The 26,834-nt window shown below is 37.8% G+C and overlaps 2 protein-coding genes across 3 annotated transcripts in view; one reads left to right on the top strand and one right to left on the bottom strand.

Annotated features, from left to right (window-relative positions):
• Window positions 1-220: 220 nt before the first annotated feature.
• cfap97d2 (CFAP97 domain containing 2) lies at window positions 221-23,895 on the bottom strand. Of its 2 annotated transcripts, none has more exons than XM_088083491.1 (10): window positions 23,419-23,895; window positions 22,745-22,860; window positions 7,812-7,970; window positions 6,154-6,223; window positions 3,579-3,725; window positions 3,331-3,433; window positions 2,371-2,451; window positions 2,058-2,176; window positions 1,734-1,920; window positions 221-1,588 (listed from the first exon to the last, which is right to left on the bottom strand). In XM_088083491.1, the coding sequence occupies exons 5-10, from the start codon at window positions 3,620-3,622 to the stop codon at window positions 1,217-1,219; spliced, it is 906 nt and encodes a 301-aa protein (XP_087939617.1). In that variant the 5' UTR covers window positions 3,623-3,725; window positions 6,154-6,223; window positions 7,812-7,970; window positions 22,745-22,860; window positions 23,419-23,895; the 3' UTR covers window positions 221-1,216. The 2 variants fall into 2 exon arrangements, with proteins under 2 accessions (XP_087939617.1, XP_042350718.2); XM_042494784.2 differs by having other exon boundaries at window positions 6,159-6,223.
• Window positions 20,966-26,834, top strand: part of fgf14 (fibroblast growth factor 14) — a 141,985-nt gene continuing 136,116 nt past the window's right edge. The window contains exon 1 of the mRNA XM_088083492.1: window positions 20,966-21,825. Coding sequence (XP_087939618.1) covers window positions 21,618-21,825 — 208 coding nt within the window. The 5' untranslated portion in view covers window positions 20,966-21,617. The remainder of the gene's footprint in view (window positions 21,826-26,834) is intronic.

The raw sequence follows: 26,834 nt of genomic DNA, 5'->3' as shown, positions 1-26,834 counted from the left end.
TCTGTGTACAATATTTTTCTTAGCTCGTAACAGTGTTTTAATTATTGTAACTGTTTATTTCTTCGTTTTATATTCATGCAATTTGTGAAGCACTTTGTAACCTTGTTTATTTAATTCATTTGTTTTTATCAAAGAAACATATTGAAAATCATTCTAACTGTGAATATTATCTCAAGTGTTGAGTGTAACTAAGGGACAATACTTTATTTATCAGAGCAGGGGGGTTGCTGGGGTATGACTTCTTCTTCTTTAAATGTATTTTTATTGTTGTAAACATCATTAACCTCCACACAAGCCACAACTTTATTTTGTTCTTGCCTCTGTGTAAAGAAAACGATCCTTTTAAACCCACTTACAGGTTTTGGGGTTTTGAGGGTATTTAAATACAAAATAAAATTAATCAAAGCTGCATGTCCCTCCCCTTAGCCAAATAAAAAAACATAACTCCCTCCCCATTGCCTAAATTCTTTTCTGAAGTGCCTTTCCTGTTTTGCACCATGCTATCCTCTTTCATAAAAAATGAACACTCCATAAACTACAAAAAAAGAAAAAGAAATTGCAATCAGTTACAATAACAGAAAAAAAGGCGATTAAATTATAGTTAATCAAAATACTGGTGATTACAAAGGGATTAGATGTGAATATACACTTTTTAGTAAAAATGTGTAGTTCCACTTTATTTGAACAGTCCTTATTAGTTGAGACTCAACTACTCAACTGTATCACTTTTTTCTGTGGATGTTAAAGCATTTATCCATGAAGTACAAGTAACAATTCATGACCATACATAGGCTGCATGTTCTCAAGATAATTTAGTGTAACTTTAACTGACCTACAGCTTGCAGGAATGTATTCTTTTGGCATAGCCTATTTCTGAACATTTTGCAGCTTTATTGCCCAGTTTAAAACATCTGTTAGAAAAGTAACCAAAGGCAATTTATTACATTACTTTGGAGTACTTAAAATAGATGCATTATTTATTACATTTTTAACAGGGTACCTAGTAATCTGCAACAAGTTATATCTCAAAAGTGACGTTCCCAACACTGTAATCTACCAAAGTAATGTGCTACACAGCCTATACAGTAATACTACTGCTCTGTTTAGGACTAATCTAATACCAATTATCATGTAAGTCCCATACAATATATACTTCCACTTATTTTTGAGCTAAGACTGTCTTTTTAAAAACTAACACAGTCTCTTCAGTCTCATTTTATCCCTCTGCAGGACTTTCAGCCTCCTGCTCCAGTGCTCTAGGTGTGTGAGGATGAGTGTTGGACATTTCAGATCCATCAGGAGAGGAAAATGTTTCAGCAGTATGAGGTTTGTCTATTGTAAGTTCAGTGGTGTCGGAAGAGCCAGGATTTTCCGGTGAATCTGGTGAGATGGATTTCTGAGGTGCATTTTGTTCAGGGTACGTCGGTGCATCCTGCTGTAGCTTGGTCACGGTACCTTGTTTCTTGCTGATTTCTTGCCTCCTTTCATTTTCTTCAGACTCCACTTTCCAATTGACCTTGTTGCTTGCAGGGCTGACGTTTTGTTCTTTATTACAATCACTGCGCTTCTTGGTGGGTTTTTCTTGTCCCTGGTATTTGCACATAAAACATCTTTGTTATGCTATTCACTAAAGATCCTGCAATACAGTTTAGGAGGTCATTATGAGTGAAGAAGCGACAGATTGTGCTGAATAAATGATTGTTAGGTGTTCTAAAAAAAGAAAACATTTTAACCTTTTGCCGATTCGCCCTTCCTCTTGGGTAACGTGCAATGCTGTCCATCACCTTGAGAGTTTTGTGCCAGTCCTCATGCCAGCTCCTCACATCATAGTGAGACCTGCACTGGCTCAGACGGAGCAGGATCATTTGATTCTCCTTGGTAATGCGGAGCAGCTCCAGCTGTCGCTTCTCCTTGCCAAGGCTACAACAAAGAGTAAACACAGGCTTTACACCTGGGTTTTCAGTTTCAAGGGCCACCGTATTCCTTGGCAATACAACCAGTTGGCTGATTTAAATATGTACATTTACACTGACAGTTCTGCCAAAACCTCAACTGACCTTTTCCTGTCGTAATAATTCCTGTTGTCGACTCCTCCAGTTGTTCTCATGATGTGTGAGATTTTCTCCATAAGCATGTTGTTTTCCCTCTGAATCTTCATCGTCCATTCCTCTTCAAGCTTACGAAATTGAAACACAGTATTCAGGTTCGATAATACAATTTTCTATTTTGAGATGAAGTTTAAAAAAAATCATTCAGTGGGCTTTTTATTTCTAATAGTTTGAGACTTTTCTGGATTATTTCAGCACTAAAGCATCTGCTGCCACCCTGTGGACGTGATGTGAGCTGAGTTGAAAACATAAGAGATAAAACCTTTTGGGTCTTCAGCTTGAGAGCCAGGTGACTGTAGGTCTTTGGTGGAGTTGTGTTTATTGTTGGTTTTGCTGACTTCACCTAGGAATAAAAAAAAGAAACACATAGGTTTCTGTAAATTGCTAAATAATTCCAACACACACTAACCGGAAATATAGGTTAAAGGTCCAGTGTGTGGAAGATTCGGGGGGATTTAGTGGCATCTAGTGGTGAGGATTGCAGATTACAACAAGCTGAAACTGCTCCAGGTTAGATTTCCTTTAGTGTTCATTGTTCAGGAGGTTTTTACAGGGAGCCAAATTATCTGCAGAGGTCCCTTCGTTTTCAAAACCAGGTGATTTAAAACAGTATAAACACTAGATAAAACACTTTCACATAACATAGCAGGGGTTTTTTTTAAGCTGTTTGGCATGTTGCAGATGAGACGCTAACCTCGAAAACTTGTGTGTTCACCTTCTTTCTGATTCAGATACTCAGGAGGTTTAAATGTGAGTCGAATTATCCGCAGAGTTCTCTTCCTCTCCAAAACAAACAGACCAGCTGATTTAAACCAATAAAAACAATGACAATTTCACATTACGGATCAGTGTTTTTCAGACAGGGGCTGCAGTTGGTGGCTGAAGCAACAAAGCGAATGGCCCCGTCTCAGCTAATGTTTGGTTTGTCCGTTCTGGGCAACTGTACAAACATGGTGGTGCAACATGGCAATCTCTATGGACGAGGACCCACTCCCTATTTAAATATAAACATCTCATTCTAAAGTAACGAAAACATAAAAATACTGATTATACACTAAAGAAAACATACTTCTTATATCATGTTCCATTTTTGCCTATATATCCCCCAAAATCCTACATACTGGTCCTTAAAGTTGTGACTACAATAAAAGCTCTAGGTGTTTGTGAAAACATTCAAAATACAGGATAAAACAGTAATAGCAGGTTATTAAGGTCTCCTCACCTTTCCCCTGTGTAAGTCATATGAAGCCTTGTCCCATTTCTGCTGCAGGTATTTGTTTCCGGCAGGAAGCAGGGGTTGATATGCCAGATGCGACGTCATGGTCCTGTCAAGACAAAACATTAAACAAGAAGGTGAGATACTGCAAGATATTTTAGTGACGTACCATTTTTGCATTGTGGTCCAGATTTTTTAACATGAAAGTGGACTCTTTGTTAGATAACCCAGTTCTTCAGGCCTCTCAGACTCACCTCACGGTCTGCGGCCGCCCTGATGCCTCGATATCACAACTCATTGGCCCATAAGAGTGTGTTCGTGCTCTGAAGCGTCCAGGTCGACTGGAGCTCAGACACTGCGGTCTGTTTTCTGCCAGTCATACGAGGTTGCCATGACAGCAGCTGAAGAGAGCAGAGATGAATGAATGGTTTCAAACGATGTGCGTGTTTAGCAAGTTCCACACAGAGAAACACACACAGGCATAGAGATAGGCTAATTAGCGAGGCGGGTGCCGAGAGAGTGACTGTAAAATGAGCTGCTGTGTGAAGACTCCGTTTCACACAGTTCAAAGCTGAAAACGAACTGGAATACAAGCCGAGCTCTCTAAACGTGTTCATGCTATTTTAAACTGCTCATGCCTGCGAGGAAAATAAAAAGGTGATAATTTTTGAACACTGATCAGACTCTGCGGTAGAGTCTAAGTTGAGCGGATCTGATCGTTGAATAATTAAATCAAATGCAGAATTGTTACATTTAATTGAAAAACATGATTGAATTAATGAGGTCAAGGGCATGAAGGCTCTGCTGTATTTTCCATCTTGCTGCACGCAGACAATTACAACCTTGGTAACAGTTACTAAGAAACTTAAACTAACACTACAAACAGTTTACACAAAAGACACCCACAGAAAATGTGCTGGCAGCCACACTTAAGAGTTCCTACAGCTTAAGGAAAGTTTATTTAAAATGCCACTTGGAATGAAATTTCAGAACAAATTTACAATAACCAAAATAAAAGAAAAAGAAATCCTGAACTAGCATTTATTTTTTTTCTCCCAAATACAGGTCTATTTAAAACAACAGCAATAATAAAAGATGTAACCAAATATTTTGAAATTTTATAATGCAACATAAAAAAGACTCATGTCTTAAGACTTCTGACAGATTGATGTGTGAGATTTTTAAGATTAATAAATTCAAAGCCTTTTCAAAGACTTCTTAAGGACTTTTTAAAACGTCACTCAGAATTAAATTTAAGACCAATTTTACAAAAAACTCAAGAAAAAAAACAGGAACCAACATTAATTATTTAAAGTTAGGGATGATTTTGCAAATATTTAATTTAACATATAACATGACATTTATTGGGAGGAAGAATTTGGTATAGTTTTTTTTTAAAGGCCAATTTATAATAATTTTCAAACATTTTAAAGACTGACAGATTAACTTAAGACATCTTAATACCAGTGAAGGCCTTTTAAGACTTTTTAAGGATCCTCACCCTGTAGGTTGATGCCTTATCATAACCGGGAGAATCTAACCAATATAAAATGATAAAACTTCATTAAATTAAATCTAACACATACACAACATAGCACTGCATATACTATGCAGTGTGTCATGTTAAATTCTGTTCACGTAAAGTACCAGATATATGTTCGGGATAGTGCAACACAACGCAGCACATCATCAAAGATTTGCTGAATGAATCCCATTGAGGCGACGTGACTTCATGAATGAACATCTATATGCAAACACTGCCCCCTCCTGACTACAGCTGGCTATGACGGTTTTCCGTGCAACCGTCCTAACTGAGATCCTAACTGTTAATAATTAAAACCCTACGCCAGAATGAACATCCAACGCACTCATGAAACTGTAATAGATCATTATGTCACACTTTCTCATGCACCATAATAAACATTGATTTTAATGCTAGAAAAATTCAGTGTGCTTTGGAAAAAATAACTTGGTATCAAAATGTGAAAGGCATTATCTGTGCAGCCAACTAGCATATTATTGCACACATATACTTTTATGAGTATATTACAGAATAATACAGCTGTGCATATAACTGTAGGAGCTGTCGTAAAGCTGCCACGGCAAAGGGTGATTCTTCATGTCTGACATCTCCCCACAGACGCCCTCACAAGTCAATTAATTGTTCCCCCAGCACGGTCACATCTCAGCGCATAGAAAGAGCCCTCATGAAAGAATTATAGGCAATAAAATGTTTCCAGTCCAGTTTGTTACTTTGTTGTATAAGAAGAGACGTGTTGATGGGACAGATGGCAAATACAACATGTGGCAACATAAGGACCCAGAGTTAGGTGGCTCTCCATCTCCCACGCTGTTTCTTTGAGGTTCCTTTTTCAATAGCATTTTAAAAAAATATAATAATCCTTGTTGATGTATGCAGTAGAGCCTCAAGTGGGGATACAAAAAAAATATTCTTTTTATTTTTTTTAATTCTTTGTATTTACCCCCTTTCAAGTCAATATTATTTATAACGGAAATACAATATCTGTCTATATGCATTACGTTTGCAGACATTTTTTGAACCTTCATCTTTATACATATACACTTTATATTGTGAAACATTGCACATTTCCTAGTTAATATTTTGCACATTCTTGCCCAAAACTGTACAGCTCCATCATTGAAAAGATCCATTGTACATATTTTTATTGTTTTTTGTTCTTTTTGCATTTTTCTTTTTCTTTTTTTTTAAGATTAAAAAAAAAAATCCCAGCACATGCTAATCCTGTAGTGGAGCTCGGCTATTGAAACTATCATGTTTTGAGAAGTATAGTCTTTACTGTGGTTTACCTAACCTGCATGCCTGTAGTTTGTAGAAACTGGTGCATCCAGAGGAAACCCACACTAGAAAAGGAAGAGCCTGCAACACAGAAAAAAAACAACTTGAACTTTCTCATGCGAACACTCATGTAGGAGCAAAGGCTGCTCTCAACTGATTTACAGCTGTGCTCATTTTTGACCCCTTTGACTAACCTTACTTTATTTAAAGGAATATTCAGTGTCTCAGAAATGTTCTTGTGTCCTTCCCTCCATTGATACTTTTCGGTAAACTTGGTGTGAGTTTGTCTGGGATGTTCTTTTATATTTTGCCAGGAAATTTACTACTGATGTTGTTGGACTTTCCATTTCATAACCAAAAAAAACCCCACTTTGTCACAACTTGATTAGGTCATCTCCAATTCCACCTCTAGAATCAACTGGTTAAATCACCAATGTCTCATTTTAATGGGGACAAACAGTCTTGCAATCAACTATTTTGTGTTTTATATGTGGAGATTTGCTTTTACCTTATGTTTTTGATTACTGTGAAAAAATCTCAATTATATCTACTGTCACTGGATGTGGTTAAAAAAACATGCTTTAAACATACTAAGTGTACTATCTAAAAATATTATTTTGTAAGCTCTGTATGTATCATCATCCATTAAGAAGCAAGATAATGAAGTATTTAAGATAATGAAGCTTGTTTTCATGTCCTGAATGGCAGGGGATGCTATCAGTTCCAGGGAAGTCCCACTGGTGCACTGGTGGATCTTCCATTGCACCATTATGGGAATAAGTTGGTCTCTTTGGGAGGGAAAAGTACAGGAAGACCTGATACAAATATCAGCATAACAGAAACACTATGTGTGAGTGTGAGTGTGTGTGTATATGTGTGTAATGTTTTTTCAGACAAAGCTATTTTTAATCCTAAAGTGTAAATGAGCATATTTAATGGAAAAGATGCAGGTTAATGTATATACTGTAAAGTGTGACAGAGACAAGGGGAAACAAAAACTACTGCTATTGCAAGAGTAAAACACTCTAAAGGTGGTCAAATACAGCCAAAAGTAATTTTTTAAAATTATTCTCATGCTATTCCAATATCCACAATGCATTTTCTTTGTATGTATTTGTCAGTTTAAAACTAAACTCAATCATTATTCGTCTGATTTTTCTTTGATGAGGAATCCAATCCAGTAATTTAAGTAAATTTCAACTTGTTTATACATTTTTCTTTTCTATTTTGGGCTGTTTTTTCACTATGGCCATTGAAAAGAAACACCCGTCTCCCCTGTTGGCCACCCCGTCTCCGCTGATTGAAACAAATACCAGGAGTTTCCTCAGAGCTCATATTTTTTGATTCTATGCCTGTGGCTACAATCACAGTGAGATCAGCAGCAGCAGTTTGTGCATTTCCCCAAGGTCAGGATCAAGTATTTTTTCTTAATCTATGTGATGGAAAGTGACTACGGTAACAGGTCCCACGAGAAGATCCTGTTTGGAAGTGGCTGCATCACACTGGCTCAAAGCCTGCCTGTTAGGGTTACTAAACAGACACATGCAATTGACGAGGTCTCTTAGATCTTTGCAAAATCACACCAGAAATATGGAAGAATATGGTTTTAGTTGTACAATTTATCGTAAATGAACACTTAGTTGGTTCAAATGCAACACTTTATTCATACCTTTAAGATCAACAGGCTTCAGAAGTGATCTGCTGTGAAATGGCCAGGGGGCTTTCGCCAACAGACGCTCTTTCCTCAACCCTTAAAAGCTCCCCTCTCCATACTTGGTGATCATCTGTCCGATTGGTGTTGATGAAGCTTCATGAACGCCCTCTTGACCTTTTTTAAAAATAGAACAGGCATTAGAGACATCTCTGGGCACACTACTTACTTCTTTTAAAGTTTATGGAGGACCAAAAATAACAAATGTATAAGAAGATGAAGTTATAAATAAATGTAAAAAAGTGCTGAAATAAACACATACAAAAAAAATAAAATATAGAAATAAATAAATAAATAAATAAAAGGATGAATAAATTCTGAAATGAATACCTAAATAAAGAAATAAATGCAGAGATTAGGATTTACCTTATTTCCGCACATACAAAGCAAAACATGAATAAATAAATATAGCTGTACAAAAATGTAGAAACAAAATGAATATATTTATTGCATTATTTATTTACGTACTGTTTATTATCAACTTTTATTCATTTATGTATTTCCATATTTATTTTAACATTTATTTATCAATTTATACCTTTATTTATTTATTTATGCATTAACCTATTTCTATATTTATTTTAACATTTATCAATGTATTCATTTATTTTTTTAAATATATTTTTTATTTCCATATTTATTCAACCCTGTATTTATTCATACTTTAAATTATTTCCACATTTATTCCTGTATTAATTAATTAATCTATTTATTGATAATAAAGTCATTTTTAGTCCTCCAGAAGAGTTGACCCTATTATGCCATTATCTTGGATGAAAGAGTGCACTTTACATAATCTTTAATCATATCAGAAAATCAAGAAAAAACACTGTCATTCCATGTTTGACTATTATGTGGTAGTAGTTCCTACTTTTTCCCTCTTCTGCTCCTTTCTTTGCGCAGAAACCTAGACTTAACTTATACAGCTCCCCTGGTTAACAGTGACAAAACCACAACTCTAACAACATCTGAAAACCCTTCACACTTGATTTATAGAAAGTAGTTTTAAAGTCAAAACAATTTTCTGCTAATGGATGGTAGAATAGGTAACGACTCTAAGGCACTATACTTTTGGCCCCGCTGCTCCATTAATGCCACTGAGCTACAGAGGAATGGATGCCTTCACTCGGAAATAGGCTTTATCCTTCTAAAAGTGTCTCTTTTGACAACAGTTTGGCGCACACATGCTGCACTTCCTCCTGAACGCAGGAAGTTTTCCCCGTTCTAATACTCAAACCCATACAGGCCTATATCCCAGATAGATCTGTGCTATGAAAGGGTATAAATAATGGAAGATGCAGTCTTTACAAGTTAAAAAAGACCCACAGTGCTGTTACATAACAGTGGAATGAGTTATGAGGATAACAAATTAGGCCGAGTGCAGGAACATGCTGGACTAATCGACTGCAGAAAGCTAAAAAAAAAATGTAGATTTATGCTCAAATTTGTGTTTTTTAATGTAACCTTGGTTTTGTTCACAACTATAAATGTTCTCTTGTTTCCCTTGGCAACTTCACCTCCTCTGAACATCTCAGCGTCTTAGTTACTGGCAAGGTCCCTCATCCTTGTATCTCTGTTTAAAACAAGCAATTTTTCAAAATTATCTTGTCTCTGACAAGAAAATTATTTTTTTTTGTTTTGGTAGTAAGCACATGTTGTTTTTTGTGTGTTTACTCAACCCTTGTTCTCCTCAAGATTTTCTGAATGATGCAAAATATTCATGATATTATGCCTGTAGTCATATACTCAACCAGGTTTTTGGATCTCTGCAGCTTTGGAGCAAATTGTTCAGTGTATGCGCTACACAAGAATGCATCATATATTATTTGTATGTCTACCTCACATTTTCCGAAGCATATTCTCATGTTATGAAATCTTGAATGTGTGAAAAACGTCACAGATTTCTGAGCTAACTTCAGACTGTATAAAACAATGGACTTAGCCACTGTGACATCACCCAGTGGTTTGTGAACTCTTGTTCTGAAGCCTCGAGTTTGGCATTTCGGCCGTCGCCATCTTGATATTTTTTAACCAGAAATGAACAACTTTGAACAAGAGGGAGGAGCAGTGGAGGAGCGTGGGGTGGATTCTGTATAAAAGGTACAATTGTGCAATATGGGGTAACAGCGCAAAAACAAGTTAAGTGTAAAAAAGACAGCTGGCAGGATGGTATCATGGGGGTTTGACCTTTTGACAAGGACTTATAAATGTGACCCACCATGGGAGATTTATAAAACAGCTAGCTAGATAGTAGCTAACTCAAAGAAGGACAGTGAAAACGTTAGCAAATTTGGAAAGCAATGAGATTCTGGAGCTCCTCACCCTCCTAGCAGAGAATGAGATCAGCCGCAATATAACAGGAATGGTAAATGACTGTTATTGCAACGTTTTGCCACTGGAGCGGCATTATGCTGCCATTGTTTGGTTTGACAGGTTGAAAAAGAATGGTTCTACATCACATAGGTGCAAAGCTTTTTAAAAACTTGAATGAAGAAACAAGGTATCGCCTGCACACTTACTCCATGCCAAACAAGTTTATTCAAGACAGCGTTTCAATCCCACTTGGATCTTCGTCAGGTCAAAAATGAGCCATTGTTTGGTTTTACATCAAAATGCAAAGGTAGCATAAAGAAGGGACTTTATAATGGGCCTATAGTGGGATCTCTGTGTAAAAAGAACGACAGAATGGTCACTCATCGTGGCCAACCATTAATTATGAGTAACTTTAAGCCTTAATAAAATGTATATGGGTGAGTTATATAAAAATTCAACCCTGTACAGTTATCATGATGGGCAAAATTAGCAATAGAGGCCGTTTTTTGTGTTTGTTTGTGCTGTAGCATTTCAATATGGGGGTCTTTGGGAATTGACTTGCTTTTGGAGTTGGAGCCTCAAGTGGCCATTCACGGAACTGCAGTTTTAGGCACTTCATGTTGGCCTCATTTTTCAGCCCTGGAGGCTGATTGAACTTATTTGAAAAGTGTACTGCTGACTGTTCAGGTGCTTTTGTGAGGTTCAGAAATCTGAAATATAATATTTGGCTGCTAAACAGCTTTCATTTGAAAGAGCTACGGTATGCTGTCACGTAAAAGATGAGGTCAGCCATGTCATTTCATTCAAAGACAACAAGTGTCATAAAGTCACTGGCTGTGACTATATCATGATATAATACACCTACTATGTGCATAACAAAAGAACCGTCACCCTCAGGCAGCATTATTTCAAAAAGCATTTAGAATATTATGCATCTATGTATACTATTGACCACAAAATGTTAAAGGAAGCCGTTCAAAACATAACAGAGTTAAAAATAAACCTGCTAAATCTCTGTTTATAAATGACGTCAAGCCAGTTTGATTGTTTCCACACTCACTGAACCTGGCTGGTCAAGTGGTGAGAAAGACTGCACCCTCCAGCATGGAGTAAAGTAGCTCATGAGGAAACATCCACCTCATGCCTGGTACCCAAAATAACCTGATGGTGTCACATTTATTGTCCACCTACTTGTTGCATTTTATTCCGGTACAAGTAGTACAAGATAACGTTTTATCCTGCCTCTACTGTCAGTGCGAGATGTGCAGGATAAATATAGTGTATGGAGCAGAACAGAACAGTTGACTACATGGCAGATCAGTGGCTAAAGAGGGGGTGAAATAGCTGAAATATTGATTATCTTGTTGGCACTGCAGGAACCAATCAATCGCATGACCGCACATGGCTGTATGTTCGGGTTAACTATGGCTTCATGGGCTTGACTATGTAACTGCACTTGAGCAGCCATCTAGAGTAGTGCAATGCATCTCACTGCCATTAAAGAAAACTTTTACTGCAAAAATAAATCTGTTAGAATCACAGAAGGCTCAAACTAATGTGGAAAGCAGGAGAGAACTCAGAGAGGCTAAAAAAAGAAAGCTGTCATGATAAGGAAGCCAATATGTTGATTATGACAATCCTCACTGGGCAGGAAACTCCCAGAGAGATGATTTTAAAAGGGCATGATTTGAGAGTGGGCTTTATTTTAGGCCTTGCTCATCATTAACATGCAAGTGTGTGTGTGTGTATATGTATTGCTTCTGGTAAAGTTTAAATGAGGGCGTGGGGAGAAAGGCCAGAGGAAGGGCAGTTGCCAACGCCGAACGATGCTTGGCATGAGAGTGACCACTGTAGCATTCATTACTGATATCCGCTCACTTGTTCACTGCTTCATACGACTGCAGGCCCTTCCTCATGCTTTGGGTGACTAGTCGGTGAAGGCACTTCTTGGCGCACCCCAAAGCAAAACTCAGAACATCCATCTTCATCTATATTTCAGCCACGCACCTTTGTGACAGATGTCTCCAAATATAGACAATACTGGAAGACTGCGTTGAAACCATGGTTGAGCTTAGAGCTTTAAAAGAATACTTCATCTGCAAAATGGCCATCTGTATATCAATTACTCACCCCGTGTTATGTTAAATTTGGGAAGAAAACTTTTTCTTGCATGACTCCACAACGAATCCAAAAAAGGCAAATATTTTTCATGAATTGAAGTAAACTGCATCTGTATATTACAACAAAAAACTATATCAAAACATCTGATTATAAACTCTAACACAACTTCTACAGTAAAGCAAAGTCTTATTTGTCATATCGTATGGTCAGGACTCCCTAAACACATGCATTTTTGATAAAACATTACAATATGAAACACAGCCCTACTAGCAGTATGTCCTAAGTGTTCCTGTAAGCAACAGCTCTTACAGTTTTGATATAGTTTTGCTGTTGTTAAATGTTGACCCCAATTTATTCCATTTATAAAGAACGTTGGGCTTTTTTGGATTCTATGTTGACTGTCGATGTTTGTGCGTAACCAAAGTTTTTTTTTTCACAAATTCAAGGTAATACACAGTGAGTAATTGTAATCTGTCATTTTGCAGGTGAAGTATTGTTATTGTCAGAGGAACTGAAAATGCGACACTCAAATAACACCAACCAATTCATTAAGCACTTGCAATCGATGCAAAGTTGATGATTTCTCAAACTGTTCCTAATATTTCTGAAAATTGAGTTTATTGAACAGCTATGAAATTGGCTCTGAAGTTTGGTGGGAGGAGAAAATGAGTCCCAAAACTAATACAGCATCCCAGGAGGAAACGGGGAGATTCTTGATAGGCAATCTGTTATTGATGATATGACTTAAGAATTATTCGTTACTGATAGCAGCTGGTTAAGTTTACGTTTTTGTAAAAATTCAGTTGTATATGACTCTACTAAATGCTGAAAGTCGGAATTTTCTTGTTGTTGAAAGTTGTGAAGTTATTTTTTGTCATGCATACTGTTTCCATACTGTCTTAACTTAAATTGCATACCATGACATTTACATAGATGACATATAAAAGGAGAGAAATTGGATACAGGCCTCAGATCATCATTTTGTGGCTATGGCAACATGATTTATATCCTGGTGGATATAAATATACTGTACAGAGTGCTGCAGGGATGATGTTTTTTTGGTAGGCCAACTTGGACATTGCCCTGATTCTCAAGACAAAACACCAATAGTATTTTTCCACTGGATTTTGGATTAGTGCAGAAAGTAACCTCTGTGGCAAACCAAAGTTAATGACACTTACAAGTTTCCTTTGGCGAAATAATCTTTACAAACAAACACTACTTTTGTGATTTTTGAAGTGTAAATACAATTGCCAAAAGCGAAAGCTAATGTTGGGCTATAAATGAACTACTGATAGAACACGGTCATGTGGCTTAAACACTGCCACCAAAACGAGGCTGTAAAGCCGTGCTGGCGTGATAACGTACTGTAGTCTCATTTAGCCAAAATGTAAAACATTTAAACAAAACGTAAAAAAATCACTTAAAGTCCGTGTAAAATGATTTAATTAAATGTGTTCTGAGTTTGTCACATCCCAGAAAGATGTGTTATTAAACACCTGACCAAATTTGAATGACCAGTACTATATAGTAAAGGTTTTTCAACAATCAGTTTCCAACATTTATAATGTGTTTTGAAACAAATCTCCGAATTCACTTTACTGGACTTTAAGCCCGTGTTAACGACAGATCTTATTTCAGGCATTTAACCAAAAACCCATGGACTTCAAGATGAGGAAACCAGAAGTGCAAAAAATGCCAACTCATTTCCATGTTTTAGGACTTATTCCTGCACCACTCTATTACTACCACTCTATTTGATTTATTGATACTTTTTTGATACCACATATTTGAAATGGAACCACCTCCATTGATTATACATTAATTATACATTCAAAAGTATTGAAAGTGCTGAAGCTATTATAAAAAACTGATCTACAAAGAGATTTTCAACCCACGGCTGCACAGATAAAAACAACAAGGGAGGAAGTCAACTGGTCCTCAACCTGTGGCTGTAACGAGATTCTCTCCAGCAACGAATCCACAACGAACCTGGAGGCGTTTGCTCAGTGACTTTTTCTGATCCAGCACTGTCTGCTTGTTATTAATAATAAAAGTTTTTTTTAAAACATCTTGTTTTCACAGGACTTTTTTTTCTTTTTGCCATGCTATCAAGTATCATTTTTTATACTACTACAGCATCGAAGTTTAAAATTGTTGTACCCTAACAACTCTACACTTTTTATTCACTGGATGTGGGCTGACTTGCCATACAGACGAGGGTGCCTGAATCCTCACTGAGCCGGTGTCATTGCCCTTATCTCTTTGCAATAATGAAAATTGTTGGTCACAATGTGTTTTAAAGAGGAGTTGGTTAATATGTGTGTGGGCTTCCTCAATTTGTTCTATTGGTCTTTTGCCCTATTAGTCACAATGTGGGTGCGCTGGAAAGGTTTTAGAGCCGGTGTCTAAACATCACATATGGCGCTGCGTTTTAGCCAAGTAAAAGCGAGCAGTAACTGACAAGGAATCAAAGCTGGATGCTAATATGTGTTAAACAGATCAGCTGTCCAGAAGGCCCACACTGCATGTGTTTTATGCATGTGAAGCACATCTACCAACTCTGATTAACATGATATTGGTAAATTACTGCTGTACAGCATGCTGTTTTGCAGTTTGAACCTAGTGTGAATCAAGTTTTTGGTCATGACTTCACAGCAGCTGTTCATTCGCTAGTGAACACTTGCTCAAAGTAATGCCAAACACAGCTAACTGTCCGTCTCTGATTGGTAGACGTTTTGGCTGCGGGCTCGCTGGCTAAGGGGGAGTGGATGAACACAGATACTACATGTGGTCCCATTCTAGAAATCCCTTAAAGCGCTGGTCATGGCTTGGGCCAGTGCACAAGTTTCTAAAAAAAACCCACAACGAGCTGACTGTGAAACTTAATGCTTTTTAATTTAACGACACAGAGACGTCACTTTTAAAAGCCTAAATTGTTGAAAATGTTTCATTATATTACACAGCTATTATTTACACAGCAGTACGTCGCCTGGTTTGATTTCCTTTGTCACACTCCCTTATAAACAACTATCACAATCACACTTTTAGAACAAATAAAATCTCTTAAATCATTATCCAGGATACATGATACTTTATTAATCTGTGGTGAAAACTGTATAGTTTCCAGGGTCATTTATTTATGCTACCTCTAATCATTGATTTAATCTGGAGGAAACACTCACCTATTTCAGAAGAGCATGTTAAGGTTATTGGCTTAAGGCATTTATAATTTAAAATCACCAATTAATAATGATAAAATACTCCAATTATCTCAACAATGTTCATCATGCTTACTGCCACCACTGAACTTTTTAAACTGATCTGAGTATTAGTCAGTCTAATCCAAAACATAACGCAGCAAATATTCTAACTGATTCAAACTTATTCATATTAAACCTTCATTAAACACACTTCTTTAAAGGGTGAGTTCACCCAAATTATTAATATACTATGTGCATGCCCAGACTGTTGCTAACAACAAAAACAGACCAGGCAGGTGCATAATAAAAGCCATCTGCAGCCCAGCAACATGATCATGTCACATGTTTTAGTTGTGATGAAATATTTTGTAACATACAGCAGATCGACATGTCATAGGAGTCAAAGGACTCTCTGAATGCAATTTTGCTGCTAAAAGTTAATAAACTACCCCCAGCTTTTAGTTTGACTGCACCTCACTACAGAGACTCAAACAGTCGCAGCTCAGAGCTGTCACAGCTTTTCATAGACACTGCAGCTCGCTACAGGCTGCACTTTATCGCTTCTTGGTGTGTTTTTGATGTAAGAAATAGTTTAAAGTGCCATGTTTAGCAAGTACTTCACTTTATATTCTCAGATTTTTCACATTTGATAATATGATATTAATAGAGGTGGAGGAAGTATTCAGATCATTTACTTAAGTAAGAGTACTAATAACAATCTGAAAACACTCTGGACTGCAGGTCCTGCATAAAATGTTTTTTAAGTTAAAGTTAGTTTTATCAGGAACATGTACTTAAATAATTAAGAGTTAAAGTACCCAATAAATACAGAAAAAAAAACACCCCAAAACTAAAAATTATTCAAAATAAATCAAAAATTGACTTTAATATTAATCAAAAATAGGTGCCAGTAAGTTCTCAGTTAATCTGCAAAATGGTTAATTTACTCATTATTTGAGCTGTACTACAAAGTAATGGGTAGTTTAATTTCTAACAAAACATCAAGTTTTATAAAATTCTCTTATGTTTTTTATCCAAAAATCTGTAAAGTAACTAAAGCTTTCAAATAAATGTATTCAAGTAAAAAGTTAAATATTTCCCTCTGAAATGTAGTGGGCTAGAAGTATAAAGTGGCATGAAAATAATAGACTTAAGTAAAGTACAAGTATCAAAGATTCAAAATTAAGTAATTCACTTGAGTAAATTATGTTCCACCACTGGATATAAATCATTCTAAGATTGGGGGATATGGAGAAAATCAAGTATCACAATATTTCTTACCAAATACCTCAATGTCAACATTGAGACGACAATATTATAGGGTTGACTATCAGTGCTTTAACAAAATATTTACACAATGAGATTTTTGATAAATAATCATCATCCATAATGTGGCTATGATGTTTAAGTGGGTAAAGGAAGAGTCTGGTAATTTCAGAAAACTACATCAATTTACAGTAATGCAGCCATTAAAACCAGAAAAAGACAACACTTACCATATCAAAAATCTAAGACGGTATCCAAAATACTACCACAATAATGATATAACATCAATATATTGCCCAGCCCTTAATCCGTCTATATATTTCTAAATGCTAACACTCATGCACTTCATGCAATCTTCACACTCCCCCGTGTATGAGTCTTTCAAATGAATACAGTAAAACCACAGAGACCACGAGTAAAACTGGAACCAGTCCATTTATCTCTGTGCATCTTAAATCAAGTTATTTTTCCCCATCAGGAAAAAAGAGGCTGTTAAAAACTCACAAGGGAGCCACTTCCTGCCGTCCGCAGCCTGGGCAATCAAATAGAAGTATTCTAATGATCCCTGACAAAATTGTCAGATGATATCCTCCAGGGTGCGATGATACTTTACATTACAGTAGACAGATCGATAGGCGGGATGACATGAGAGGCCGAAGCAGAGGGAGAGAGCTGGAGAGCCCGCAGTGCACTGCTCCGACTTGTGCTGATTCCTCAACGAGTCAATTTGACCTCACAGGACACAAGCGGACGTATTTTTACAGCACACACGTGGAAATTACTTAAATAACTGCACCTCTTGTCTGAGGTGGTGTACTAGATGTATGTGTGTGGGTGTTTTGTGTGAATGTGCACCTGATAAGTGTCTATGTGCACTAAATGTGTCAGCAGGTACACGATGTGTGCAACTGTATCAGTAATTGAAAAATTGACAGCCAAAATCAATAAGCAATTCTTAACAGTTGGCCTTTAAAGAGTGACACAGCAAAATTATAATGCGTATAAAGAAAGTCAATCAGGAAACATTTTGTTTCAAAGTGGCCCACATCCCAGAGGAACCAGTTATCACAGACAACTGACAAGACCTGGGCGCCACAAAACTAGGTCATTAAAGTGGATTAAAGCTGTAATTCAGAGATGAACACACAACACAACCCCACTAATGAACCCCTCCAGTCTCTCATCAAGCTTCCTGTGCTGTGGTTAATATTGTTTACTCAAACCTGGGCTTTAGCTCACTCAACGTTACATTGGATAAAGGACGCTTTTGATTGTAACTCTTCCGCCCAGTGTTTAACTGTAACTTTCCAGCCGTAAAAAGACATAATTATGAAAAATTGGTTGAACCCTGAGGTTGGGTTCTACATGCTACACACAAATAATGTAAAAGTACTACAGGTCAAAGTGATATATGTTACATACATGGTGGCTTTAGATAACTTGGAAAATGGAAGGATCAACACAGTGATCTCTGCAGCGCTGCTTTCCTTATAAGAATGGATCAGCCTTTTTCCTTAAAGGGCAGTATACAACAAAATAAATTTAAAAAAACCCACCAACAAAAAACAAATTTTTCTTTTTAGCTATGGTGCTGTTTATCAATCTAGATTATTTTAGTATAAGTTGCTGTGTGTTATATATCTATATCTATATAGACATCAGTGCACTGAGGCAGCAACATTTATTGGACATTTGATCATTCTAAATTACTTAAAGCATCTTTTTCTGCATTACTTTATGTTAAAAATAATCTTTTCATATTGTGCATATCGGATAACATTTAAATCCATACCATTTAAGCCCAATGATAAAATCAGACGATATCAGACAAATCATAATCATATGGGTCTGGCTCTACTCAAAATGCAAAGAAAATCCCCAATAACAAAAAAGAAACAAATAAACAATAAAACACGTGAATACAATTCAACACCAATGTCTCTTTCCAGAAATCATGAACCAGTTACTCAAAACAAACCACATGCCCTGTTATGAACAGATTAATATAGGGACTGTTTTGTTTCTACTGAGCTACACCTGCCAACCAAATCACCACACAGACAGAAGCGTGCCTCTATTTTAACGTTAACTAGTCTAGTTGTGCGAGGTGAGGTGGCAGTAGATCTACACTTTCTTCTGCGCAGTGATACGGCTGGCGAGTGTAGAAAGGAAATAGTTCCTCCTTTAAACTGCTCACAACAAAGTCAGTGGATTAGCTTAAGTAACCGGTTGAGTTTTTCAAACATATTATTTTGGCGCTCTCAGCACAACAAGTCAAGTGCCATCTAGCTCCATTACACTGAAGAGAAGGCAGACATCTCAGCTGATATCTTTACTCAAATCAAAACAATCTAGATTGACAAACAGCACTATAGTCCAGAGGAAAAATATGTGGTTTCCAGTTTAAGCTCATATTTATAGCAAATCACCATGTAAGTGTGAAGTCAATACTCCTCCCTCACTAATAAATTCAAAATTAAAAGAAAAAGGAAAAAAAATACAGTTTCCAAACAGGTCATTTGTTCTTACTGGGACCATTATGCTGGTCATTTGTATTTTTTTGTACCGAAGCCTAATGAAGATGGCTTACTGGCAAACAGTATCTAACACCTGTGAGTGGGGTCAACACTATATCGGGCAACAAATGGGTCCACTTCCAAACACTGGCAGACAAACAGACTTCTGCCATTTGTGCTGGGAGGGACTGGCGCTGACAGATGATTAAATCTTAAATGTGAAGTATGAAAAACACATACAATACGACTAACATCAAACAGCAAAAACACCACTGAAATCAGATGTAAAACCTGTGTGTGCGTCTAGTCAATTCACCAGAGACAAACACTTTCTCTTTGCACAACCCCTGCCTGCTGAGGGCAGGCATAATCAGGGGAGAACAATGTCTTCTCCTCCCTAATGCTGTGATGGAAAACCTTTAAATCCTTTGAGAAAACTAGTCATACAGTGGAAACAGTTGTCATGAGCAACACTAGCTTGCCCCTTGTCCTCGGGGAAAGGTGAACAAAACACAACCAGTAAAGGTAAACATACAATACTTCATCTGAATGTTTTATTAAGACAAATTATAAATCATTTTGCTCTGAAATGTGTTCCTTGCCATATATTCTGTAGAAGACCAAGTTTTCACGAGATGATTCAAGTTGCTATCTGGCAAGGATTTAAACCCCTTTTAAATCAAAGTTAAAAATGCTCCCTTTTTACACTGCCTACTCCACTCCAATGACTGCAAATTCCCTTTTAAACATGATTTTGAATTATTTTAAATAATCTTTTTTTTTATCTTTATATCTCTTCTCTGCACATTTGGTACTTTTTATGTTTTTTTTAATTTATTTTTAAATTAATTTGACATTTTATATCTTTTCTCTTTACTCTTTTATAAGTCACTATCCTTTAGGATGTTTTATATTATTTGTATTTGATAGATTATTTATTCATTTATATTTTATTGCTCTGTAAAGCACTTGCCCTGTTGCATGAAATTTGCGATATCCAAAAAGGCACCTTGCCACTAACTTTTATAATGAATACATTATTTATTTTTATTTATTCATTTTATTCACATGGTATTGCACTGTAAATCACTTTAAACTGCCTTGTTGTATGAAATGTGCCATACAAATAAAGCCACCTTGCCATTCACTTTTATTAAGAATGCATATTTTTCTGCAGCTAATAGATTCAGTTGATTCAGCTTGCTGGAGTAATGGTGATCTGTTGCAGTGCCCTATAGGCTGATCTGTACTCTGCAGCTCTGCTTCACTAATGCTTAGATGACTTGACACAAGCACAGGGAAGCATCCCCATCAACCTATCGCAGGTGAGAGTTGACACCTGTGACTTTGGAGCTTTTGTGCATAATTTCTGGGTTAACACCCATCTGGATGCACAAAGCTGCAACTACTTAAAGAACTGAGAGCAAAGAAATGCCACGTCAAGTAGAAATTGTATAAAGACAAGGGCTGTAAATGTAGGATCTCTAACGTGCAGTGAACACATGCCCTCATGCAGAAAACCCACTTCTTAGACACTGTCATTTCCAAGAATTTAAGCTGAAAAAGGCTTGGGACAATAGTCTCAGTCGGATCATAAAAATTTCCGAGAGCATCACTGAAATGACGGCGCAGAAACCACGTGTTTACGTAATGGAAAGCCAATCTTTCAATTTAACCCCTCCTCCCCGTCTATTTCTAACAGAGGTCCGACGCTGAAGGAAATTCATGCAAATGTTTGTATAGGCGCACCGTACTTTTTGGAGATGCCAGTGGCGTGGTGCTGAAAAAGGCTTGAGGAAAATACCCCACAAACGGGAAGAAACGCACACTCCAGGAATCACGGACACACACACGCACCAACAACCTGGCTTTAACAGGAACGTTGCAGTGTGGGACTATAAGAAATGAAAACTGAGGTTGGTGTTATCTGACCTCGCCAAAGCAGCTGGTTTACAGGAGAAACGAATTGGACTTGATTCGGCAATGTGGTGTTTTGTTGGGGCTATCATTGCAGCAGTCTGTGCATAGGATGCATCCTCCCTTGGCTTTTGATGCTGTGCAGATCCACCCTCCTCTCCTCAGAGTGATGAACTAATAGGCAATGGTTTTCTCCGCGGAAATCCACCGTGTTTTACTGTTTTCACGTTAGTTGTGTTTGTTTACTGGCGGCCCGTCTCCTCCCGGTGCGACACATGCAATTTATAGAGTATATTTTCTATTATCGACTACTTGAGGAGGCATCCTTTATACGCCAGAAGAAGAAAACACACCATTATTACGAAGTCTGACAGAATATTTTGCCACGTGAATGAAAACGCATAGGACTTGGATATACCTATTTTTCTATGGTACAATTGGTAGCCTTGTCCTGGAGAACTGATCCAATTGTGTTATTATGCAACCGCAAGGATCTCATCTATATCTGGGTGTTTAAGCCACTGGATTGCTCTTCGCCCAAATCAATGTGGTTTCTTTGGAACATTTTCAGCAAAGGAACGCATATGCTGCAGTGTCTTTGTGGCAAGAGTCTTAAGAAAAACAAGAATCCAAGTGGTAAGCTCATCACCATTATGCCTACTCCTCCGTTTCGCTGTGAACCGGCGTTGTGCGTGCGTGTGTGTGAGAGAGACAGTGTGTGTGTGGATCTGCGTTATTCGTTTGTTTGTTGTAATGGTGATAGATCTGCAATCATATTTATGCAGCGAGTGGATCATGCAGAGGCGCTGGGAGGGGGAACAACTTATTCTGTGCAGCTACTATCGGCGAGCCCAGGTTTGGGGACGCGCAGCGCACAGACACACACAAAAGCCCCCCTCTGCATCACCACGGCACCATGATCTCCTAACTTTTTAAATAGTGCTCACACACACGCACAGACACGGGGCTAGATGTTATTTCAGTGGATCACATCCACGGACAGTTATTCTGTCCAACGTGATTCCCCCTAACCAGATTATTCCATCCTCGGGTTTACTGCAGCAGCATTCCCCCCTCTGCAACACCACTTCTCGATTAAATGGGCTACTCGCGATGTTTTCAGCGAGCCAGCCGGAGGAGACAGACTATTCTTTCATGTCTATCCCCTCGGCTGTTGCAGGCCAATATTCATCATGCGGGGCCTGGTGAAATATGATTATATACGAGCACTTGAGTTGATTTTGTGTTAAAGAAGACAGGGCAGCTGAGGTGCGAATAGGGCATGTAGAAAGGAGCTGCTGCACTAATGCAAATCTTGCACTGAGCAGTCGACATCGTTTCGATTCAGAATTCTGGACTTTTTTGTGTAGAAAAGCGATGCACAAGCACTGCCTCCATAATCACACCAACAGTTTTTAGTTATACTGTATGCTTCAGCTAATTAGATGCAACATTGCAGAGCTTCAGTGAGCAATAAATGTTTATTTCAACAGGCTGCTGTAGGTATGAAAGAAAAGCCCCAGGTGGACAGCATGTAGAGCGGGCTACTTGTTACCTCATGTTGTGGGTTTGAAAATGATGTGCTCAGCAGCAGTACAGTTCCTCGACACTGCAACTGCAGTATAGTAGATCATCATCATACTGTAGCAGGACTATTTTGCCTTGCTGACACTGCGGGAGCAACGACAAAAACATTGTTTACTATCAACTACACAACATAATTTATATTCTAATACCATTCTAATTCCACAGCCCCAGATTGTGCCTTTCACATAGCAATACATTACAAATTTAAACATTGTAAAAACAGTTTCCTATCATTAACACAGCACAACTGATTTTTAAATAATATTTTGTCTCCCCAGCCCCAGTTTGTGCCTTTCACATAAGAATAAATAACAATTTAAACCATTGTAAAAACTATATGCTATCATTAACACAACACAATTTATTTTCTAAATAGTTTTTTGTCTCCCCAGCCCCAGGCTGTACCTTTCACATAAGAATAAATTACAATTTAAAACATTGTATACTATCATTGACAGATCACAACTTATTTCTAAATAATATTTGGTCTCCCCAGCTCCAGTTTGTACCTTTCACATAGCAATAAATCACCATTTTTTGTCGACACCGGAGTCACAAAGCTAACGGTAATTAGCTGTTTTCCTTCAAGCTAACGTTAGCTTAACTTTGCGAAAACCTCGCGGGTCGTTTAAAAACACTCACCGCAAATTTGTAGACATTTCTAGATTTTTCTGAGACTCCCTTAAACACCGTGGACAGAAATATGAAGCGGGTTACACGATAAATATATTTTAAGATGGTTTCCCAAGTTGCAAATTTACCTAAGTGTTAGCCAAATGAACACCCTGACATTAGCAGGAAGTGGCATAAGGGCATCTCCCGCCTGCCTCATAGAAACACAAAATAAGAATAATTATATATTTACCTAAAACGTATTTTATATCTACACGTGTTCGTTACTTTGTTAATACATTATTAAAAAATATATATAAATTGTTTTCATCAAAAAAAAAAAAAAGATTCGGAGCCCGGAGTATGTCATTTCCGTTAGCCATGTTTAGGCGGGCGCAAATGTTTACATCGACGGTCGCAACAAGGAAAGAGCCAAAAACGGTTGAAAACGGATTTTGTCGACGTTTAAAGGACCTTTAAGGACTCTAGAAATGTCTCCAAAACACTGGTAAGTACTGTCACGCAACCTGTGAGTTTCTTTTCCCAAAGCGTGGTTGTATTTATCAGTGCAACGGTTTGAAATGTAAAAAAACCCCCAAAAAGACAAAAAAGAAAAGAAAAAGCTGATTACACGAAAGGCACAATCTGGAGCTAAGCCACAGTAGACTCTGGGGTGATAACTGACTGATTGCTGCTCAGTGGAAAAGCCGCAGCAAGACACTAACTTTCCTAACTGGTGCTCAACGCCATGCAGCCGATCGATCAAAGCTGGGACTCACTGTCAAGTGTCTGAGATTTGAAGCCGTGTGCCTTTCACAGTGAGAGTAGTGCATGTTTACCTTGTGGAGGCTGTTGAGGAATTATAAACTGATGGTGTGGGCACAGTCGTCAGGGTTTGTGCTGAAGCAGCAGGTAGAGCCAGTAGTTTACTGGGAAATGAAATAGGCCGAGATGTAGAGTGTGTCAGCGGGGTGCAGTGCTGTTTCTTATGACTTAAAACTGCTAACTCATTGAATTTACACTGTCAAACAAATCGCACAACAGATTTGTTTTTAGGGGTGCCTCAAACAACCTTTTGTAGCATCTTTTGTCATAGTAGGACAGAGAATCTACCGTGTGGCCCTCTGTCAGTAGAGGCAGGTGTTTCCAGTATGCTCACTAGGCCTGAGCTGCAAAGGCCTAGATATAGTGCTCCAGCTCTTTGGCTGTATTTTTAGCAACACAACATAACTGAGAGAACACAGAGAGAGACTAAGCCAACTGTATCAATAAGACTGCCAGTCGTTGTCAACATAAAAACATATGTCTTATAAGTCACACATTGTTATCTGTATCTCTTTCCACACACAAGAGCTAAAAGTAAACTTTGGCTGACTCACCGCACATCACCAATGCTTTTGAGGAGGTTAAACATGGTGTTGATTCTTTAAGCGCCTTCTGCTCCAGCAGATGGCACCTGCTTTTTGCCTATTGTAGGTTGATTTTTACTGGTTAAAGGCAAAGTGGGGGCAAGATCTTGTAGCATTTTGTGTCTAAGTATCAGCTGTTAGTATGAGCGCATGTGTGTGCAGAGTTTGTCCATAGGTGCTTGTGATTGTTTCTCTATTTTTAGAAGTTGCACCTGTGTTTGTACACAAAAACCTTTTCTTTATAAACAAAATTAGACTTTTAAAGAAGTCCTAGCTGGGTCAGAGCTACCAGCATGGGCGGATAATGAGACAATGCGGCCCTGGGCACCAATATGCAAGGGGCCCCACCTCCTCTCCTACATGGGAGCATGACACACAGACATGGTGGTTTTGCCTCTTTATTTTGTTGTCGTTTTGCATCTTTTTGTAGTTTTGTATCTGTTTGAGGTCTTTTTGTGCCTCTTTGTTGTTCCTTTGCATTGCTTTTACCCCTTTGCCACCGGAATTAGTTGGTGTGTAGGTGTTTTTTTTTTAAAAATGAAAACCTGCTGAAAACAGGCTATAAACTCGTTTTTCAGCAGACGAGTGTGCCTCTCTGTTTTTTTGATCAGTGTGTCACATTTGACATCACGAACAGGACAGAAAACAGGTTGGTAAACAATAAAACAGCATGGAAGCCAGCAAAAATGCTATGGTGGCTACTCTCTCTTTCAAACTTGGTGCAGACTAATTTGGAACAGTGTTTGGGTGCTGCTTTAACAGAGATGGACAGTAGCCTATTTTGTGGTTGCGCATCATTGCATATTGCCAGTAAAAGGGCTAAAATTAGTGTGTTCACCCAAGTGTTGTATTTCCATCACTGCCAATCGGAGCCACAGCTGATGAATACCTACAAATACTTGACCTGGGTGTGAATGCCAGTTGTTAACTTTACATGATATACACCAAACAGAAGTCAGCTGGTGTGCAGCTGGGTGCCATGGGACTTTCACATCAACATATGATGTGCTAGGTATTCTCCTGCAACTGGTGTTTTCAGACGAGATGTACAGTTTCTGCTTGTTAGATGCACACACAGTCTTTCTCAAAATAAACTTGCGTTAATAAAACACTTCATATTTATGTTAAGTTCCTTTTGTAACAAAAGCATGTGGTTAGGTGTGGATAAAAACATCATGGTTTGTCTCAACATTCATAGGTGAAAATCTGGGATTTGTTGGATGCGTTCACCTCCCCTCCCACCCACCCTGTAGACTTTCCATCTCTTTATATTACGTTGTTAGCGGTGGTGTCTTTGTCCAAACAGCAGTATTTGACGAGTTGGGAGCCAGAATAGACTGTGAATGTCAGGCTTCTACTCTAAACTAATCACATTTAAATGTACCACAGCTTAATGATTTAGTGATTTCATATTTTACACTAGTAAAGTTTATGGGCCTCCTGTATTTGATTAACATCAGGCCATCTAAGTATAGAATATTTCACTTAATGATATTTCTGCATAGAGTTGTTCTCCCATTTATGTGTTGCTCCATTATTATTCTTAAGGTCTGTGTGCATCCATTTCAAATTTCTTGCATTGTGAAATTCATTTACCACTCTATCTCGCTCAATCTACAGAAATGGGGGCGTAAAATAAATCTTCACTCGGTTATTTCAAACTAAGTGGTGATGCATTCGTCTAAGCTGTTTTGATGGACGTGATATATTCACAGAGTATTTGTTGAAATATACCATATGGGTTTATGTGGAAGCCCGATGCCATAACTGCTTTGTTTCTGCTTAGCTTAATGGGTACTAGAGTATGGTATTGAAATGACATAGTTTTGAATCCTCCATATTCTTATTTAGAAGCTGTCACTTTTACCTCAAGAGTCTTTCGATAATTTGAACCGTTGCTTTCTGATATAAATGAAGCTGGGTCAGAGTTGTAGCACACAACAACATGTCTCATGTAAAGACTGTACTTTTGCTTTTTGCCTTTTAGTCTTAATACACTAAAGTCTGAGAGGTTGATCTTACTTAAAATTATTTTTG

This window comes from Plectropomus leopardus, chromosome 10 (assembly GCF_026936395.1).
Source record: "Plectropomus leopardus strain MGB_pleo_1.0 chromosome 10, ASM2693639v1, whole genome shotgun sequence".
Taxonomy (NCBI): domain Eukaryota; kingdom Metazoa; phylum Chordata; class Actinopteri; order Perciformes; family Serranidae; genus Plectropomus; species Plectropomus leopardus.
Note: the sequence above shows the minus strand (reverse complement) of the source record. Positions and strands in the feature narration are given on the sequence as shown.

What these genes read in the sequence shown, in the direction of transcription:
- cfap97d2 (XM_088083491.1), bottom strand. Translation starts at nt 3,622, where the DNA reads ATGAGTTGTGATATCGAGGCATCAGGGCGGCCGCAGACCGTGAG. An exon ending in ATGACTTACACAGGGGAAAG is followed by an intron (nt 2,452 to 3,330) that starts GTGAGGAGACCT and finishes TTTTATTCCTAG; the next exon opens with GTGAAGTCAGCAAAACCAAC. An exon ending in AATTATTACGACAGGAAAAG is followed by an intron (nt 1,921 to 2,057) that starts GTCAGTTGAGGT and finishes TCTTTGTTGTAG; the next exon opens with CCTTGGCAAGGAGAAGCGAC.